Raw genomic sequence first — 17,560 nt, 5'->3', positions numbered from 1 at the left:
GGGTAAAATGCAGGCACCTAAACCGATCATTATAACCTGTTGGTGAAAATCGAGGTTTCATCGAAGGATGCAAGTTGCAGGCCGGAGTGATTTTTCCTAGGGGTATCTGGGTTTGGATGGTGTTACCACTAAGGTACAAACGGAAACTATCGTAGGTCTTCAGTGCTCTCCACTAATCTGTCAGTCACCTATTCCCTCTTTTCCTCAAACCTGCCCACTTCCCTTTCTCAGAGAGAGCTTTCCCAGCCAGGTTCCCCAAACCATCCCTAGTGTATACCTTATGCTCTTCAAGCTTTCTGTGACTTCCCAGGTGACGGTGAACTCATTTAGGAAACTAAATGGAGCTATGGGAAAAGGTTAGAGCAGGAGTCCCGCCGCCCGTAGTGTTAATGGCCTGTAAAGGAAGCGCACAGCAGGAGGTGAGCTGAGCAAGCTGAGCTCCGCCTCCTGTCAGATCAGCGGCATTAGATTTGCATAGCAGCGCGAACCCTGTTGTGAACTGCGCACGTGAAGGACCTAGGTTGCTCGCTTTTTATGAGAATCCAACTAATGGCTGATGATCTCAGGTGTAACAGTTTCATCCCGAAACCATTCCCTCCCCCGCTCCCCGTGGAAAAACTGTCTTCCACTAAACCTGGTGCTAAAAAGATTGGGGACCCCTACGTTAAGAGCCTTGCTACTTAAAATGTCGTCTGTGCAGTATCAGCTGGGGATTCTTTGGAAATATAGCCTCTGAGCTCCACCCTAGAAGATGCCCAGGAGATTCATATGTCCCTTAACAGTTGAGAAGTACTAGATTAGAGGAGATCCACTTGCCTTCTCAGGTGAAGTACATTTTCAGGAGACTGCGGAGCCCTTTGTTTTCTGACCTAGGAATAACTCTCTTGGGGGGAATTTTTCAGGTGAAAAAGAAGGGCAGACACGGAATCCAGAATACTAGAACTAAATGCCCCCTAGATTATTCAATGAGACTGGTAGCTCTTGGGAGTGGAGACTGCCTTCTACTTCTTCAAATCACTTAACATTTGTTAATGAACTCTGACCAAGGTCACCTAGTTGATGGCACAGTTACAGCTATTAACCTCTGACATTTGTTTAGCACTTTAAAATTTATTAAATAGCTTCACTTCATTATTTTGTATGGAAAACAACCATATGAAATAATTAGGACACTGCAAATGAGAAAAGTGAGACTCAAAGAATTCAATGTTTCTTTCTCCCTCTCCCTTTTTTTTCTTTTTCTTTTTTTTTTTTTGAGACGGAGTTTCACTCTTGTTGCCTAGCTTGGAGTGCAGTGGCGTGTTTCTGCTCACCGCAACCTCTGTCTTCTAGGTTCGAGTGATTCTCCTGCTTCAGCCTGCCAAGTAGCTGGGATTACAGGCATGCACCACAATGCCCCGGCTAGTTTTGTATTTTTAGTAGAGACAGGGTTCCTCCATGTTGGTCAGGCTGGTCTCAAACTCCCGACTTCAGGTGATCAGCCCACCTCAGCCTCCCAAAGTGCTGGGATTACAGGCGTGAGCCACTGCGCCTGGCTTTTTCTCTCTCCCTTTCTTTCTCTCTTGCTTGCTTGACAGGGTCTCGCTTTTTGCCCCAGGCTGGAGTGCAGTGGCGCAATCTTGGATCATTGTAGTCTCGATTCTCCCATCTCAGCCTTCTGAGTAGCTGGACTACAGACGCTTGACACCACCACACTGGCTAACTTTTGAATTTTTTGTAGATACAGGGTCTTGCTATGTTGCCCAAGCTGGTCTTGAACTCCTGGGCTCAAGAGATCAGCCTCAGCCTCCCAAAGTGCTGGGATTACAGGTGTGAGCTACCATGCCCAGCCTCACTTTTATTCTTAAATCAGAATAACTGGTTTGGGTGTATCTAGGTCCAATCTCTCTGTGACTCACTTTCCTCGTGGTGACAGAACAGCACTCACCTTATGGGGTTGTAAAGATTATAAGAGCACTTATCATAACAAGTGCTCAGGAAATAGTTTTGCAGCCTGGCAAGGTGGCTCAGACCTGTAATCCCAGCACTTTGGGAGGCCAAAGCGGGCGGATCACTTGAGGTCAGGAGTTTGAGACCAGCCTGGCCAACAAGGTAAAACCCCGTCTGTACTAAAAATACAAAATTAGCTGGGCGTGGTGGCGCATGCCTGTAATCCCAGCTACTCCAGAGGTTGAGGGAGGAGAACCGCTTGAACCCAGGAGGCAGAGGTTGCCTTAAGCCGAGATAGCGCCACTGCCTTCAGCCTGGGCAATAGAGTGAGACCCTGTCTCAATAAAATAAAATAAAATAAAGTTTTCCTTTCTTTTTTTGTGAGACAAAGTTTTGCTTTTGTTGCCCAGGCTGGAGTGCAGCACAGCCATCTCGGCACACTGCAACCCCTGCCTGCCGGGTTCAAGAGATTCTCACGCCTCAGCCTCCCGATTAGCTGGGATTACAGATGCCCGCCACCACGCCCGACTAATTTTTGTATTTTTAGTATAGATGGGGTTTTCAACATGGCCAGGCTGGTCTACGAACTCCTGACCTTCAGGTGATCCACCCACCTAGGCCTCCCACAGTGCTGGGATTACAGGCGTGAGCCACTGCGCCTGGCAGGAAATGTTACTTTTCCACCTGTCCCCACCTCCCTTTCCAGTAGTCCGCCTAACCTTGTGGGTGCAGCACTGAAAATCCTCTCTGAGGTTTTTCCCTCAGCTTTCCAGCCAGCTGCCTGTGACATAGCCTGTATTTTCCTCTGGGTGATCCACAGGCCTGGGAGGGTTAATTTGGTACTTCCCTGAATGTACGTTATTTTGGGCTTTCTAAGCGTTAAGAGAGTGAGTGGGAAAAGGCGTTGGGGAATTCGGAGCTGGGAAAAACAGTAGTCGCATGGAAAACAACAAAAAAAACCCCGCTCCAACCTGGTAACCAACGATTGGCCCGAGGACGTGTCCGCGCTGCTCCCCCTCCGGCCGCCAGGGGGCGCAGGAGGAAGCTTTGGCGGTCTGTCCCGGGACCGTACTTACTCGTACTTCTTTCCTGTTAAGTCTTTTCTTCACTTCCGTCGAGCTCCGCCTCGCCGTTTGTCCCTTGCGGCTACCCGTCTGCATACGAATCTAGCCCGGGAACCGAGTTGCGGGAGGGCGGTCTGTGCCGTTCCGGCTAGGAGTTTGCCGACTCCAGACGTCCTGCGAACCGGCAAGATGTGCTCCCTGGGGTTGTTCCCTCCTCCACCGCCTCGGGGTCAAGTCACCCTATATGAGCACAATAACGAGCTGGTGACGGGCAGTAGCTATGAGAGCCCGCCCCCCGACTTCCGGGGCCAGGTGGCCAGGGCGAGGAGGGAGGGGACCTGCAGGCATGGGGGCAGAGTCGGGGAGAATTGGGGAAGGGAGGCAGTGTGACAGGGGCAGGGTCGCAGAGTCTGGTGGACTGGAAACAGCTTGGCCCCGGCAGGAGAATAGAAGGGCTGGAATCTGTTTTAGGGCAGGGATTGGAGTATAAGGGGGGGTTAAGGAGCTGTGGAGAAGTCCTAGAGGGAATGGAGAGAATGAGGGAGAATCTAGGGAGTGTGAGGATGCGGGAGAACTATCCAAAAGTTGGGGACAGTATCTGAGGAGGATCAGAAAGGTACAACTTGGAACATTTTTTCCGTGGTGTACCTGGGAAGGACAAGGAAGGGAAACTGACATTTACTGAGCGTTTGTTATGTAAGAAAGAGGATAAGTCAGGTGTTTTCTAAAAATGTTATGTGGTTTCATAATCACAACCCTATGAAATATTATTCTAGTTGCACAGATACGGGAGCTAAGACTTGTTTCCCATACTAACAAGTGTTAGCTTTGTGGAAACGGAAAACAGACCTCTGGAATCTTGACTCACCATCACACCCCTCACTTTTGTGCTATAGTGGATCAATCTTCCTGTCCTACACCTGACCAAGGATCCCCTAAAGACCCCTGGAAGGCTGGACCATGGCACAAGAACTGCCTTCATCCATCACCGGGAGCAAGTGTGGAAGAGATGCATCAACATTTGGTGAGGCATGGTGAAGCGTTTTCTGGGTCATAGTCTGCAGATCCTGGAAAATGAGTGACCACTCTTTACCTTGGGGTGTTCTTCAAAAGACTTATTCAGGCTGTCTCCATGAGAGCTGTATATCTAAAATCATATGAAATTTTTAGTCCTTATTGTAGAAATCAAATGCTCAATAAATATCAGGTTCCCTCCCTTGCCCTTCCCAGGAACACTATGGAAAAAGTACTTCTATTTAATCTCTAGTAACTTGCCTTGCTTTCTGGCTTGATTAGGTGAACCTGCTCCCTGCCCCCACCTCATGTCATTAACACTTCTGAGCTTTTACGTAAAGCTCAGCAAGATTAGATATAAGGTTGCATTGAATAATCTCCTACATAGGTCATCCACTTTACACCTGTAGGAGTGGAGCCACACTACCTGGTTTCATTTTCTTTTCTTTTTTTTTTTTGAGACGGAGTTTCACTCTTGTTGCCCAGGCTGGAGTGCAGTGGCACGATCTCAGCTCACTGCAACCTCTGCCTCCCAGGTTCAAGCGATTCTCCTGCCTCAGTCTCCTGAGTAGCTAGGATTACAGGCATGTGCCACCACGCCCAGCTAATTTTGTATTTTTAGTAGAGACGGGGTTTCTCCATGTTGGTCAGGCTGGTCTTGGACTCCCGACCTGAGATTATCTGCCTGCCTTGGCCTCCCAAAGTGCTGGGATTACAGGTGTGAGCCACCACGCTGGCTCATTTTCTTTTTTTTTCTTTTTTCTTTTTTTTTGAGACAGAGTCTTGCTGTGTTGCCAGGCTGGAGTGTGGTAGTGCGATCTCAGCTCACTGCAACCTCCGCCTCAGATTCAGGTTCAAGCAGTTCCCCTGCCTCAGCCTCCCGAGTGGCTGGGACTATAGGCACGTGCCACCATGCCCAGCTAATTTTTGTATTTTCGTAGAGATGGGATTTCACCATGTTGGCCAGGCTGGTCTGGCCTCCTGACCTCAGGTAATCTGCCTGCCTTGGCCTCCCAAAGTGCTGAGATTACAGCTGTGAGCCACTGCACCTGGACCTATTAATGGCACATATTAATGCCTTTAAGGGTTTTTTATGCCAGGCACAGTGACTCATGCCTATAATCCTAGCACTTTGGTAGGCTGAGGCCGGCAGATTGCTTGAGCTCAGTGGTTCGAGACAAGCCTGGGGAACATGGTGAAACCATGTTCTTTCCTCTACAAGAAAAGTACGAAAATTAGCTGGGTATGGTTGCATGCACCTTTAGTCCCAGCTACTCAGGAGGCTTATGTATAGGAGGATTGCTTGAGCCTGGGAGGTGGAGGTTGCAGTGAGCCAAGATTGTGCCAGTGCGGTGGCACTGAGTGAGACCTTGTCTCAAAAAAATAAAAAAAGTTAATATTTTATTAATACCATTACTATTTGTAGGATGAATTCCTAGAAGTTAAGTTGCTGGTTCAGAGGGTATGTTCATCTGTAATTTGTGAGCTGTTCCAAATAGTCCTCTGTCAAAATCGTACATGTATATGGTCCCACCAGCAGTGTATGAGAGTGCCTGTTTTCCAACACGTGCTGTTAAGCTTTGATCTTTGGTACTTTAGTACAGTTTAATGGGCATGTGTGTGTGAAGTTGAACATCAGTTTGTTGAAAAGCCATTCATTCCCAGGCTCCTCCTTGTCTCCTACTTCTGCGGCTGCTGCTTCTCAGGCTTTTTGGTGGCTCCTCTTCCTGATGTCCCTTGAATGTTGGTGTTCTTGGGGCTAGATTTCCAGTCAATGCATCAGACCTGGTGTTCACTTTTTTGTCAAATTATTCTGCTTGAATATTTCAGACTTCATATATTCAGCATGCTCAAATCCAGTCTCTTTATTTCTCTCTCCAAATTTGCTTCCCTGGATGGTTCACGTTAAGGAATGATCATATTACTCATTCAGGAAAAAGTGGTTTGAGTGTAGGTTCTGGGGTAGATAGATGGTTGAATCCTGACTACTACTTTCTACTTAGATTACCTTGTTCATATTAATTAACCTCCTCACACCTTTGTTCTCTCATCTTTTTTTTTTTTTTTGAGACGGAGTCTCGCTCTGTCGCCCAGTCTGGAGTGCAGTGGCCGGATCTCAGCTCACTGCAAGCTCCGCCTCCCGGGTTTACGCCATTCTCCTGCCTCAGCCTCCCGACTAGCTGGGACTACAGGCGCCCGCCACCGCGCCCGGCTAGTTTTTTTTTTTGTATTTTTTAGTAGAGACGGGGTTTCACTGTGTTAGCCAGGATGGTCTTGATCTCCTGACCTCGCGATCCGCCCGTCTCGGCCTCCCAAAGTGCTGGGATTACAGGCTTGAGCCACCGCGCCTGGCTGTTCTCTCATCTAAAAATGCAGTGATAGGTTGGGCGCGGAGGCTCACACCTGTAATCCCAGCACTTTGGGAGGCCGAGGTGGGTGTATCACTTGAGGTCAGGAGTTCGAGACCAGCCTGGCCAATGTGGTGAAACTGTCTGTAATCCTGATTACTCAGGAGGCTGAGGCACAAGAATTGCTTGCACCCAGGAGTTAGAGGTTGCAGTGAGCCGAGTGCACACCACTGCACTCCAGCCTGGGTGACAAAGTGAGATTCCGTCTTACACACACACACACACACACACACACACACACACACACACACAGTGAAACCCTGTGTCTACAAAAAATTTAAAAATTAGCTGGGCATGATGGTGTGTGCCTGTAGTCTCAGCTCCTCCAGAGGCTGAGGTAGGAATACCTGAGTGTGGGAGGTTGAGGCTGCAGCGAGCCATGATGGTAATACTGCACTCCAGCTTGGGTGACAGAGCAAGACCCTGTCTCAATAAAATAAAAATAAATGCAGTGATAACAATACCTATCTTGTAGAATTGTCATAATGGCTTGATTAGTTCATGTGAGGCACCTAGTCCAGAGCTGGCACATTGTAAGCATATTAGCTGATGTAATTATTACCTAGGTGTTTTTCTTTTTTTTTTTTTTTTTTTTTTTTTTTTTTGAGACGGAGTCTAGCTCTGTTGCCCAGGCTGGAGTGCAGTGGCCGGATCTCAGCTCACTGCAAGCCCCGCCTCCCGGGTTCACGCCATTCTCCTGCCTCAGCCTCCCGAGTAGCTGGGAGTACAGGCGCCCGCCACCTCGCCCGGCTAATTTTTTTTGTATTTTAGTAGAGACGGGGTTTCACCGTGTTAGCCAGGATGGTCTCGATCTCCTGAACTCGTGATCCGCCCGTCTCGGCCTCCCAAAGTGCTGGGATTACAGGCTTGAGCCACCGCGCCCGGCCTAGGTGTTTTTCTTGTATTGATTGCTCTTTCCTTTACTAATGTCTGATTAGTCTTCACATCTTGTTCTTGCTACTTCCTAAGTCTCTCAAATCTGTCTCTTTTTCTTCATCCCACCAGTTCAGGCCACTTTCACCTTTTCCCTAGATTCCTGAAGTAGATTCTTTTTTTTTTTTTTTTTTTTTTTTGAGACAGAGTCTCGCTCTGTCGCCCAGGCTGGAGTGCAGTGGCGCAATCTCGGCTCACTGCAAGCTCCGCCTCCCGGGTTCACGCCATTCTCCTGCCTCAGCCTCCTGAGTAGCTGGGACTACAGGCGCCTGCCACCACGCCCGGCTAATTTTTTTTGTATTTTTAGTAGAAACGGGGTTTCACCGTGGTCTCGATCTCCTGACCTTGTGATCCGCCCGCCTCGGCCTCCCAAAGTGCTGGGATTACAGGCGTGAGCCACCGCGCCCGGCATGTAGATTCTTTTTTGTTTTTTTTGAGACAGTCTCACTTTGTCACCCAGGCTGGAGTGCAATGGCGCAATCTTGGCTCACTGCAACCTCTGCCTCCCAGGTTAAAGCAATTCTTCTGCCTCAGCCTCTGGAGTAGCTGGGACTACAGGTGCACACCACAATGCCTGGCTAATTTTTTTTTTTGAGACGGAGTCTTACTCTGTTGCCCTCGCTGGAGTGCAGTGGCGCGATCTCGGCTCACTGCAGGCTCCGCCTCCTGGGTTCATGCCATTCTCCTGCTTCAGCCTCCCAAGTCGCTGGGACTACAGGCGCCCACCACCATGCCTGGCTAATTTTTTCTATTTTTAGTAGAGATGGGGTTTCACTGTGTTAACCAGGATGGTTTCAATCTCCTGACCTCGTGATCCGCCCGTCTCGGCCTCCCAAAGTGCTGGGATTACAGGCTTGAGCCACTGTGCCAGGCCAATTTTTGTATTTTTAATAGAGATAGAGTTTCACCATCTTGACCAGGTTGATCTCGAACTCCTGACCTCGTGATCTGCCTGCCTTGGCCTCCCAGCATGCTGGGATTACAGGCGTGAGCCACTGCACCCGGCCCTAAAGTAGATTTTTAACTGATTTATTTTTCTCTTATTCTTTTTTTTTTGAGACAGCATCTTGCTCTGTTGTCCAGCGTGGAGTACAGTGGTGCAAACATGGAACACGGCTCACTGCATCATCAGCCCCCAGGGCTCAAGTGATGCACCCTCCTCAGCCTCCTCAGCCTCCTCAGTAGCTGGGACTACAGGTGTGCGCCACCATACTTGGCTACGTTTTGTATTTTTTTGTAGAGACAGCATTTATATTGCCTAGGCTGGTCTCAAGCTCTTGAGCTCAGGTGATCCACCTGCCTTGGCCTCTGAAAGTGCTAGGATTATGGGTGTGAGCCACTGCACCTGGACTTTTTCTATTTTTTCTCTTTTTTTTTTTTTTTTTTCTGTGAGACGAAGTCTTACTCTGTCGCCCAGGCTGGAGTGCAGTGGCATGATGTCGGCTCACTGCAACCTCTCCCTCCCGGGTTCAGACGATTCTCCTGCCTCAGCCTCCCAAGTAGCTGGGATTATAGGCATGCATCACCACGCTTGGCAAATTTTTATATTTTTAGTAGAGACGGGGTTTCACCATGTTGGCCAGGATAGTCTCGATCTCCTGACCTCGTGATCCGCCCACCTCGGCCTCCTAAAGTGCTGGGATTACAGGTATGAGCCACTGCGCGCATCCTGGTCTTTTCTATTCTTATCACTCTCTAATCTGCAACTAGACTGCTCTTTCTAAAATGCTGCTGTGTGATCTGTTTATTCCTCTCCTTAGAACCCTTCCATGGCTTTCCATTCACTGTCTTAGAACAAGTCCCACTCCTTAACCTGCTCACAAAGCCCCAAAAGTCCTCTGAGGCTTGGTTGCCTCATCCGTAAATGTTTAGAATCTCTTTCAGCTTTGTGAGGTACATAAATGAAAGGACAACATGTAGAGTGCCTGGTACATAGTTGGCGCTCATTAAAATGTGTCTGTATTTTTAATACATGTGTATTGAATGAATAAATGAAACTAGTAGAGGGGGACACGGGATCAGATAAATCTGACCCACATTTTCCTCCCTTATCAGGCGTGATGTGGGCCTTTTTGGGGTGCTAAATGAAATTGCAAACTCAGAAGAAGAGGGTAAGTATTTTTCTCTCCAGCCTTCGCTTGTTTTGTGGTTATCTTCCCCTCCATATTCTTGAACTCACCTGACATCTGTTGGCCCAGCCTCTTTTAGCTGTATTTTTCCTGTCATCTTCTCTCCTCTGCCTACCCAAATAACCCAGAGTGGGTGTCCAGAGTGGGTGTCCAGAGTGGGTGTCCAGAGTGGGTGTCCAGAGTGGGTGTCCAGAGTGAGATATTGAGAGCACTTACTGGGCAGAAGGACCTGGGGAGTGCCTGTGTCTTTCCTTGTCTTTCACCTAGAGGGTACCTGGTAAGAGGCCTCTGAATGGTTTAATCAGAGCTGCTTCCTCAACCCTACAGTGTTTGAGTGGGTGAAGACGGCATCCGGCTGGGCCCTGGCACTCTGTCGATGGGCTTCTTCCCTCCATGGGTCCCTGTTCCCCCATCTGTCTGTAAGTTTGGCTTCCTCCCCAGCCCTCTGCAGTTGCTGCGTCCCCATCCTACTCTGCCCCCATTCCTATCCTTGCAGGTCAGGGTTGGGTGTGATGACTTCAGAAGGTAGGAGTGGTCCAGCTCCCAGGTAGGAATATTGAGGGGATGGGCTCCTTTTGCCCCAGTGTGTCCTCTGTCTGCTTTGTTCTTACAGCTCAGGAGTGAAGATCTAATTGCTGAATTTGCCCAAGTCACAAATTGGTGAGTGCACAAGCCCTGGAGCTTTGTGGGAAGGAAGTCCTGAACCTCGAAACTTCCTCTGGGGAGAAGGCAAAGACTCCTACTCCTTTTCTGATTGCTCACCATGTTCTCATTCCTTCTGTCCCCCCAAAAAAGAGAATACAAGAAAAAGTAGAGAAAAACCATGTCCTTACTGGAAATGAATGTGAGCTTCTGGTCTAGGGTAGGGGTAGGTGCAGGAACTCTTCATGTTAACCCTTCCTTAGGTCCAGCTGCTGCTTGCGTGTCTTTGCGTGGCACCCCCACACCAACAAGTTTGCAGTGGCCCTGCTAGATGACTCAGTCCGTGTGTATAATGCCAGCAGGTGTGTGTGGAGACACCAGGTGGGCTCTGACTTGTCAATATCATCTTCCCTTGCCAGCCTTGGTCCCGGGAAGTCCTGTAGTTCTTGAACCTGGTTCATAGGGCTCCTTCCAGAACTGGGGTCAGAGAAACTCGATAACTGGATATATGCTTTTTCTAGACCTAACCTTTATCCTTTCCTGTCCCATAGTGCCCCTGGCCCCTAAATGAATCCTCCTTCTTCTCTCTGACTTTCCCTCCTTAACTGCACTCTGGTCGCTGGAGCCTTAGTGTTCCTGCCTTGACTCAGTTTCTTATCCCTTCACCCTAGCACCATAGTCCCCTCCCTGAAGCACCGGCTGCAGCGAAATGTGGCGGCTCTGGCCTGGAAACCTCTTAGTGCCTCTGTCTTGGCTGTGGCCTGCCAGAGCTGCATTCTCATCTGGACCCTGGACCCTACCTCCTTGTCTACCCGGTAAGTCTTAGTAGCCTGTCTTATCTTGGCCTGAGAGTTATGCAATGCTAGGCATGGTGGGTGGTGAGGAGGTCTGAAAGGAGAAGTTCTTTGTCCTCACAGCACTTCCCAGGGCTATGGGAAAAGCAGATGTAAGATAAAAGTGGGTTGCTGAGAATAATCTGGAGAAAGAGACAGAACTAGGGGCTTTTTGGATTGTGGGGACAATGTGTCTGTGGGTTATGGGGTGGAAAGACTGTCTTTCAGAGGACTATCAGGAGACTTGAAGGAAGTGTGAAGAAAATTAGTGCTGATAAGATCAGAAACTAATGAAATTAGAAAAAGCATACCTGTGAGAACTAACTAAAAATAAAACCAGAAATTGGTTCTTTAAATTATGAATAAGCTGGGTGCTGTGGCTCATGCCTGTAATTCCGACACTTTGGACTGTGGAGGCGGGTGGATCAGCTGAGGTCAGGAGTTCGAGACCACCCTGGCCAACATGTCACTACTAAAAATACAAAAATTAGCTGGGCCTGGTGGTGTGCACCTGTAGTTCCAGGTACTTGGGAGGCTGAGGGAGGAGAAACGCTTGAATCTGGGAGATGGAGGTTGCAGTGAGCCGAGATCATGCCACTGCACTCCAGCCTGGGCAATGGAACAAGATTCTGTCTAAAAAAAAAAAAAAAAGAAAAAAAATTAGGAATAAGGCTGCGGACAGTGGCTCACACCTGTAATCCCAGCATTTTTGGAGGCCAAAGCGTGAGGATCACCTGAGGTCAGGAGTTTGAGAGCAACCTGGTCAACATGGTAAAACCCGTCTCTGCTAAAAATACAAAAATTAGGCCAGGCACAGTGGCCCATGCCTGTAATCCCAGCACTTTGGGAGGCCAAGGTGGGTGGATTTCTTGAGGCCAGGAATTTGAAACCATTCTGGCCAACATGGTGAAACCCCATCTCTACTAAAAATACTAAAAATACAAAAAATTAGCCGGACGTGGTGGTGCATGCCTCTGATCCCAGCTACTTGAGAGGCTGACACACAAGAATCACTTGAACCTGAGAAGCGGCGGTTGCAGTGAGTTGACATCACACCACTGCAGCTGCACTGTGGTCTGGGTGACAGAGTGAGACACTGTCTTTTTTTTTTTTTTTGAGACGGAGTCTCGCTCTGTCGCCCAGGCTGGAGTGCAGCAGCGCCTGCCACCGACAGTGTCTTAAAAAAAAAAAGAAAAAGGCTGGGTGCGGTGGCTCATACCTGTAATTGCAGCACTTTGAGAGGCTGAGGCAGGTGGATCATGAGATCAGGAGATCGAGACCATCCTGGCTACCACGGTGAAACCCCATCTCTACTAAAAATAAAAAAATCAACCGGGCGTGGTGGCGCTCGCCTGTAGTCTCAGCTACTCGGCAGGCTGAGACAGGAGAGTCACTTGAACCTGGGAGGCAGAGGTTGCAGTAGTGAGCCGAGATCGTGCCACCGTACTCCATCCTGGGCAACAGAGCAAGACTATCTCAAAAAACAAAGTGTGTATGTGTGTGTGTGTGCGGTACATATATATATGTACATATATATATATGAATAAAGAAGAAAACCTTTTGGTCAGCCTAATTAAGGAGAAAAAACCAAAGTATACTATTTTCAGAAGTGGAAAGATATAGATATGGTAGAAAATAGAAGAATTATAAGAGTATTATGGACATGTTTAGGCCAACAAATTTGAAAATCTGAAGGAAATGTTTGATTTTTTTTGTTTGTTTGAGATGGAGTCTCGCTCTGTTGTTCAGGCTGGAGTGCAGTGGCGTGATCTCGGCTCACTGCAGTCTCAGCCTCCCGGGTTCAAGCGATTCTTCAGCCTCAGCGTCCCAAGTAGCTGGGACTACAGGCATGTGCTAACTAATTTTTGTATTTTTATTAGAGAGAGGGTTTCACCATATTGGCCAGGCTGGTCTTGAACTCCTGACCTTGTGATCCGCCCGCCTTGGCTTCCCAAAGTGCTGGGATTATAGGAGTGAGCCACTGCGCCCTGTGGAAATGTTTGATTTTCTAGCAAAATATAAGTTACCAAAGTGGATTGTAGAAGAAAATAATGAGTTGTTTTTTTGGGGGGGTCAGAGTTTCACTCTTGTTGCCCAGGCTGGATGGAGTGCAATGGCACAATCTTGGCTCACTGCAACCTCTTCCTCCCGGGTTCAAGGGATTCTCCTCTTGACCTCATGATCCACCCGCCTCAGCATTCCCAAGTGCTGGGATTACAGGCATGAGTCACCGCACCCGGCCTGTCCTCCCTTTTTTTGTTGCAGGATCTATCCTGATTTATTTTTATAAAGCTAATGTAACACTAATACCTAAACCTTGACAGTAGGTACTATAAGAAAAAAATACGTAATAACAGATTTTTTTTCTTTTTTTTTTTTTTTGAGATGGAATCTCACTCTGTCGTCCAGGCTGGAGGGCAAGTGGCGCAATCTCAGCTCACTGCAACAACTTCTGCCTCCTGGGTTCAAGCGATTCTCCTGCCTCAGCCTCCCAAGTAGCTGGGACTACAGGCGCATGCCATCACAGGCCAATTTTTTATTTTTAGTAGAGGTGGGGGTTTCACCATATTGACCAGGCTGATCTCAAACTCTTGACTTAAGGTGATCCGCCCGCCTTGGCCTCCCAAAGTGCTGGGATTTCAGGCATGAGCCACCACACCTGGCCTGTTTTTTGGTTATTTTAGAGATGGGGTTTCATTATGTTGCCCAGGCTGGGATGAAGTGGTTATTCACAGACTCAGTCATCGCACATTACAGCCTTGAACACCTGGGCTCAAGTAAGCCTCTAGCCAAGTAGCTGGGACTACAGGTGCATACACCACGCCTGGAAAGTTGTTGGTTTTTTTGTTTTTGTTTCTACTAAAAATACAAAAATTAGCTGGGTGTGGTGGCGCGTGCCTGTAATCCTGGCTACTCAGGAAGCTGAGGCAGGAGAATCGCTTGAACCCAGGAGGTGGAAGTTCAGTGAGCTGAGATAATGCCATTGTACTCTAGCCTGGGCGACAAGAGCGAAACTTGATTTTTAAAAAATTTTTAAAATAAATACATGAACCAAAAACAAGGCCAGGCACGTGATGGTTCATGGGTGTAATTCCAGCACTTTGGGAGGCTGAGGCAGATGGATCACTTGAGCCTAGGAGTTTGAGACTAGCTTGGGCAACATAGACACTATACAAAAAATAAAAATGAAAAAACTAGCTGGGCGTGGTGGTGTGCATCTGTAGTCCTTGCTACTTTAGAGGCTGAGGCTGAGGCAGGAGCCTCAGGAGTTTGAGGCTGCAGTGTGCTATGATCGTGCCACTGCACTCCAGCCTGGAGTGTGAACCACCATGTCTGGCCCAGGAGATATTTTTTACAGCATTATGTATAATAAAAAATTACAAACAAGTCAAATGTCCATTTGTAGAGGCAGGACTGAATAGATTGTAGTTCATCTATTGAGTGGTATACAGTGGAGCCACCGAAAAGAATGAGATGAATCTGAACCCACCTGCAAAGGCAGCTGTGATTTATTGTAAAGTTCAAGATAATTAAATTGTACATCTGTGACTAAGACTTCACTGGAGCTGAAGGTGGTTATAGTTAGGTAGAAAGAGAAGGTGGCATTAATTCAGGTAGTAGCCTTCATCTGTCAGTCCAGGCACATGACTCTGGAAATACACAGCTGACACACAGCTGCAGACACATGGCAGGCGCCCTCAGGTAGTTCCCTGCTGGTGATGGAGGCTGAGCCACATGCAGCATCTTTATGATAAGCAGCAAACGCAGGAGTGCAAAGGTGGGAGGCGCTCTGATAAGGCAAGGCAGGAGGGCTGTTTCGGAGCACAGGGTGTGTTCTGAGGAGTGTTAGATAACTCTGGAGAGAAAAGGTTGGAACCCTAAAGTAAGGTCATAGATTATCCCTGGTTGGATGGATGGCCAGGCTGGATGCCCCTGGGCAGATAGCTGTGTTCTGGGGTGGGGCCTAATACCACCCCAGGGCAGTACCTTCTAGGTTTCTGGTTAGGTTTTGCCTCCTCATGGCCTATGGTGAAAGCACTCTCTTTCACCCTGGCCTGAGATCTTGCAAATCACCTCTTCTCTGTTGACCTGCTCGTGATTTGGCCTTTTTTCCCCTTCACTGTTTTTTTCTTTTAACTTCCACAATCCTTATTCCTTTTTCCCAACCTGGATTTGAGTCCAGAACGGGCCATCACGATAGGAAGTTTTAGCAGGAGGCAAAGAAATAGAATTTGGGGGATGGTTTCTTGTCATCTCCTGACTCCACATCCTCTGTGTTCCCCTGCAGACCCTCTTCTGGCTGTGCCCAAGTGCTGTCTCACCCTGGGCATACACCTGTTACTAGCTTGGCCTGGGCCCCCAGTGGGGGGCGGCTGCTCTCAGCTTCACCCGTGGATGCTGCTATCCGGGTGAGTGGGTCCCTGCCCCTCATGTGCATTTCAGTCCTGGCAAAAGCGTTCCTCACTCGGTGGTGGAAACATCTTGGGGGAAGGAGGAGGGACCTTGGTTCATTCAGTCTTAAACTTACCCAGAGAGGAGCTTTGCCATCAGACTCATGAGGTTTAAAATTCCATTCTCTGTAATCATTAGCATGAACCTGTGCCTCATGTTTCACAGTCCCTCTCCTGCTTCCTCTCGTTTCTGGCTCTGTGTACATTAGAGAGGCCAGCCCTCTGAGAGATGATAGGGTGCTTGAGTTTTCCCTTATCTTTTGCCCCACTCTCCTAGGTATGGGATGTCTCAACAGAGACCTGTGTCCCCCTTCCCTGGTTTCGAGGAGGTGGGGTGACCAACCTGCTCTGGTCCCCAGATGGCAGCAAAATCCTGGCTACCACTCCTTCAGCTGTCTTTCGGTGAGTGGGAGGAGGATGGAGGGAGGACAAGGACCTAGAGAAAGGCACTTAGCTCCTGGAAGCTCTGTCAAGGGAGGTGGGTCCAAGTTTTAGAACTTAGCGGTCCTGAGCTGTAATTTGCTTTTCTCTGGCTTAGAGTCTGGGAGGCCCAGATGTGGACTTGTGAGAGGTGGCCTACTCTATCAGGGCGCTGTCAGGTAAGAGGGGACTCTGATTGACAGACGCTGGGGAGATGATTCCAATGGGCCCCTGATGCCCCCAAGCCCGGCCACCTCTACTTTCCCTCCTGCATTCTACTGTAGACATACCTTCTCCTGCCTTTTGCTCCCTGACCCCAGACTGGCTGCTGGAGCCCAGATGGCAACCGACTGCTGTTCACTGTATTGGGAGAGCCACTGATTTACTCCCTGTCTTTTCCAGAACAATGTGGTGAGTTAGGGCAACATTTCAGTGTTTGGGGTGGTCAGAGGGAGGCAGCAACCTTTGGTAAGATGCAGCTCTGAGGGATAAAGGGAAATATAGAAGCTTAGGAAATTTCGAGGTGTTGATGCCTTTGGTGAGCTGGCGGGGGACCAGTGAGAGGCCTGTTTCTTGCAAGAACCTCTCTGCTCTTATCCATCCACAGGTGAGGGAAAGGGGCGCGTTGGAGGTGCAAAGTCAGCAACAATTGTGGCAGATCTGTCTGAGACAACAATACAGACACCAGATGGTGAGGAGAGGTGAGCTGAGTGGTTCAGGGAGTAGCAGTGAAAAGCAGATGGGAGGGACCACACTGAAACTCTCCTAATCTGTCCTCACTCACAGGCTTGGGGGAGAGGCTCACTCCATGGTCTGGGACCCCAGTGGGGAGCGTCTGGCTGTGCTCATGAAAGGTAAGAGGCAAGGATGAAGGGCTCAGCCTACAGCCATCTTCCCAATTAATCTAGTGAGGCCATGCCCTGGCTTGGAGTTCTCCTCTGCCCCTGTCCTGGGACTCTGTCTTCAGAGTTCCTCCCCTATCCCTGGATCCATTTCTTACAGGAAACCCAAGAGTACAGGATGGTAAACCAGTCATCCTCCTTTTTTGCACTCGAAACAGCCCTGTGTTTGAGCTCCTTCCCTGGTAAGTGCCATGTGGGCCCTTAGGTCTGGACTTCTCACCAGCCTTCCTGCACAAAACCCACATCCCACTACATGCAGCTCCCTTCTGCCTCCGGTTGCCTGCTCACCTTTTCTTCTAGTGGCATTATCCAGGGGGAGCCAGGAGCCCAGCCCCAGCTCATCACTTTCCATCCTTCCTTCAACAAAGGGGCCCTGCTCAGTGTGGTGAGTGCGCCAGGCTGCTGGGGCTTCCAGGAGTTGGATGGAGAAGCTAAGGGCCTTGGCTGCTGTATGGCTCTGCCAGATGGCCCTTCTTTGGGCCCAGGCTCTGATCCTTTTCTTTCCCTTCTCTGCAGGGCTGGTCCACAGGCCGAATTGCTCACATCCCGCTGTACTTTGTCAATGCCCAGTTTCCACGTTTTAGCCCAGTGCTTGGCCGGGCCCAAGAACCCCCTGCTGGGGGTGGAGGCTGTATTCATGACCTGCCCCTCTTTACTGAGACATCCCCAACCTCTGCCCCTTGGGACCCTCTCCCAGGGCCACCACCTGTTCTGCCCCACTCCCCACATTCCCACCTCTAATAAAAAATAAGTTTTCCTTTTGTTTTCCACTCAGTTACCAGTCTGTCTTTTCCAGGGAGTTGCATTGGGGTAGAGTAGGGGGAAAAAGCATGGA

At 49.0% G+C, this 17,560-nt stretch overlaps 1 protein-coding gene across 3 annotated transcripts; it reads left to right on the top strand.

Moving 5' to 3' along the window:
* Positions 1-3,052: 3,052 nt before the first annotated feature.
* On the top strand, positions 3,053-17,499 carry AAAS (aladin WD repeat nucleoporin). Of its 3 annotated transcripts, none has more exons than XM_015151847.3 (16): positions 3,053-3,305; positions 3,890-4,017; positions 9,404-9,459; positions 9,805-9,896; positions 10,091-10,137; positions 10,383-10,481; positions 10,791-10,934; positions 15,241-15,361; positions 15,681-15,805; positions 15,942-16,002; positions 16,144-16,234; positions 16,431-16,524; positions 16,610-16,677; positions 16,826-16,907; positions 17,029-17,110; positions 17,242-17,499. In XM_015151847.3, the coding sequence occupies exons 1-16, from the start codon at positions 3,183-3,185 to the stop codon at positions 17,464-17,466; spliced, it is 1,638 nt and encodes a 545-aa protein (XP_015007333.3). In that variant the 5' UTR covers positions 3,053-3,182; the 3' UTR covers positions 17,467-17,499. The 3 variants fall into 3 exon arrangements, with proteins under 3 accessions (XP_015007333.3, XP_015007332.3, XP_015007335.3); XM_015151846.3 differs by having other exon boundaries at positions 17,026-17,110; XM_015151849.3 differs by lacking the exon at positions 10,383-10,481 and having other exon boundaries at positions 17,026-17,110.
* Positions 17,500-17,560: the final 61 nt, after the last annotated feature.

This window comes from Macaca mulatta, chromosome 11 (genome assembly GCF_049350105.2).
Source record: "Macaca mulatta isolate MMU2019108-1 chromosome 11, T2T-MMU8v2.0, whole genome shotgun sequence".
Classification (NCBI taxonomy): domain Eukaryota; kingdom Metazoa; phylum Chordata; class Mammalia; order Primates; family Cercopithecidae; genus Macaca; species Macaca mulatta.
This window is presented reverse-complemented; position numbering and strand designations above follow the sequence as displayed.

Coding starts and splice junctions, on each gene's coding strand:
- AAAS (XM_015151846.3), top strand. CDS start 3,183: ATGTGCTCCCTGGGGTTGTTCCCTCCTCCACCGCCTCGGGGTCAAGTC. Junction 15,362..15,680: donor CCGTGGATGCTGCTATCCGG/GTGAGTGGGTCC, acceptor CCACTCTCCTAG/GTATGGGATGTCTCAACAGA. Junction 17,111..17,241: donor AAGGGGCCCTGCTCAGTGTG/GTGAGTGCGCCA, acceptor CCTTCTCTGCAG/GGCTGGTCCACAGGCCGAAT.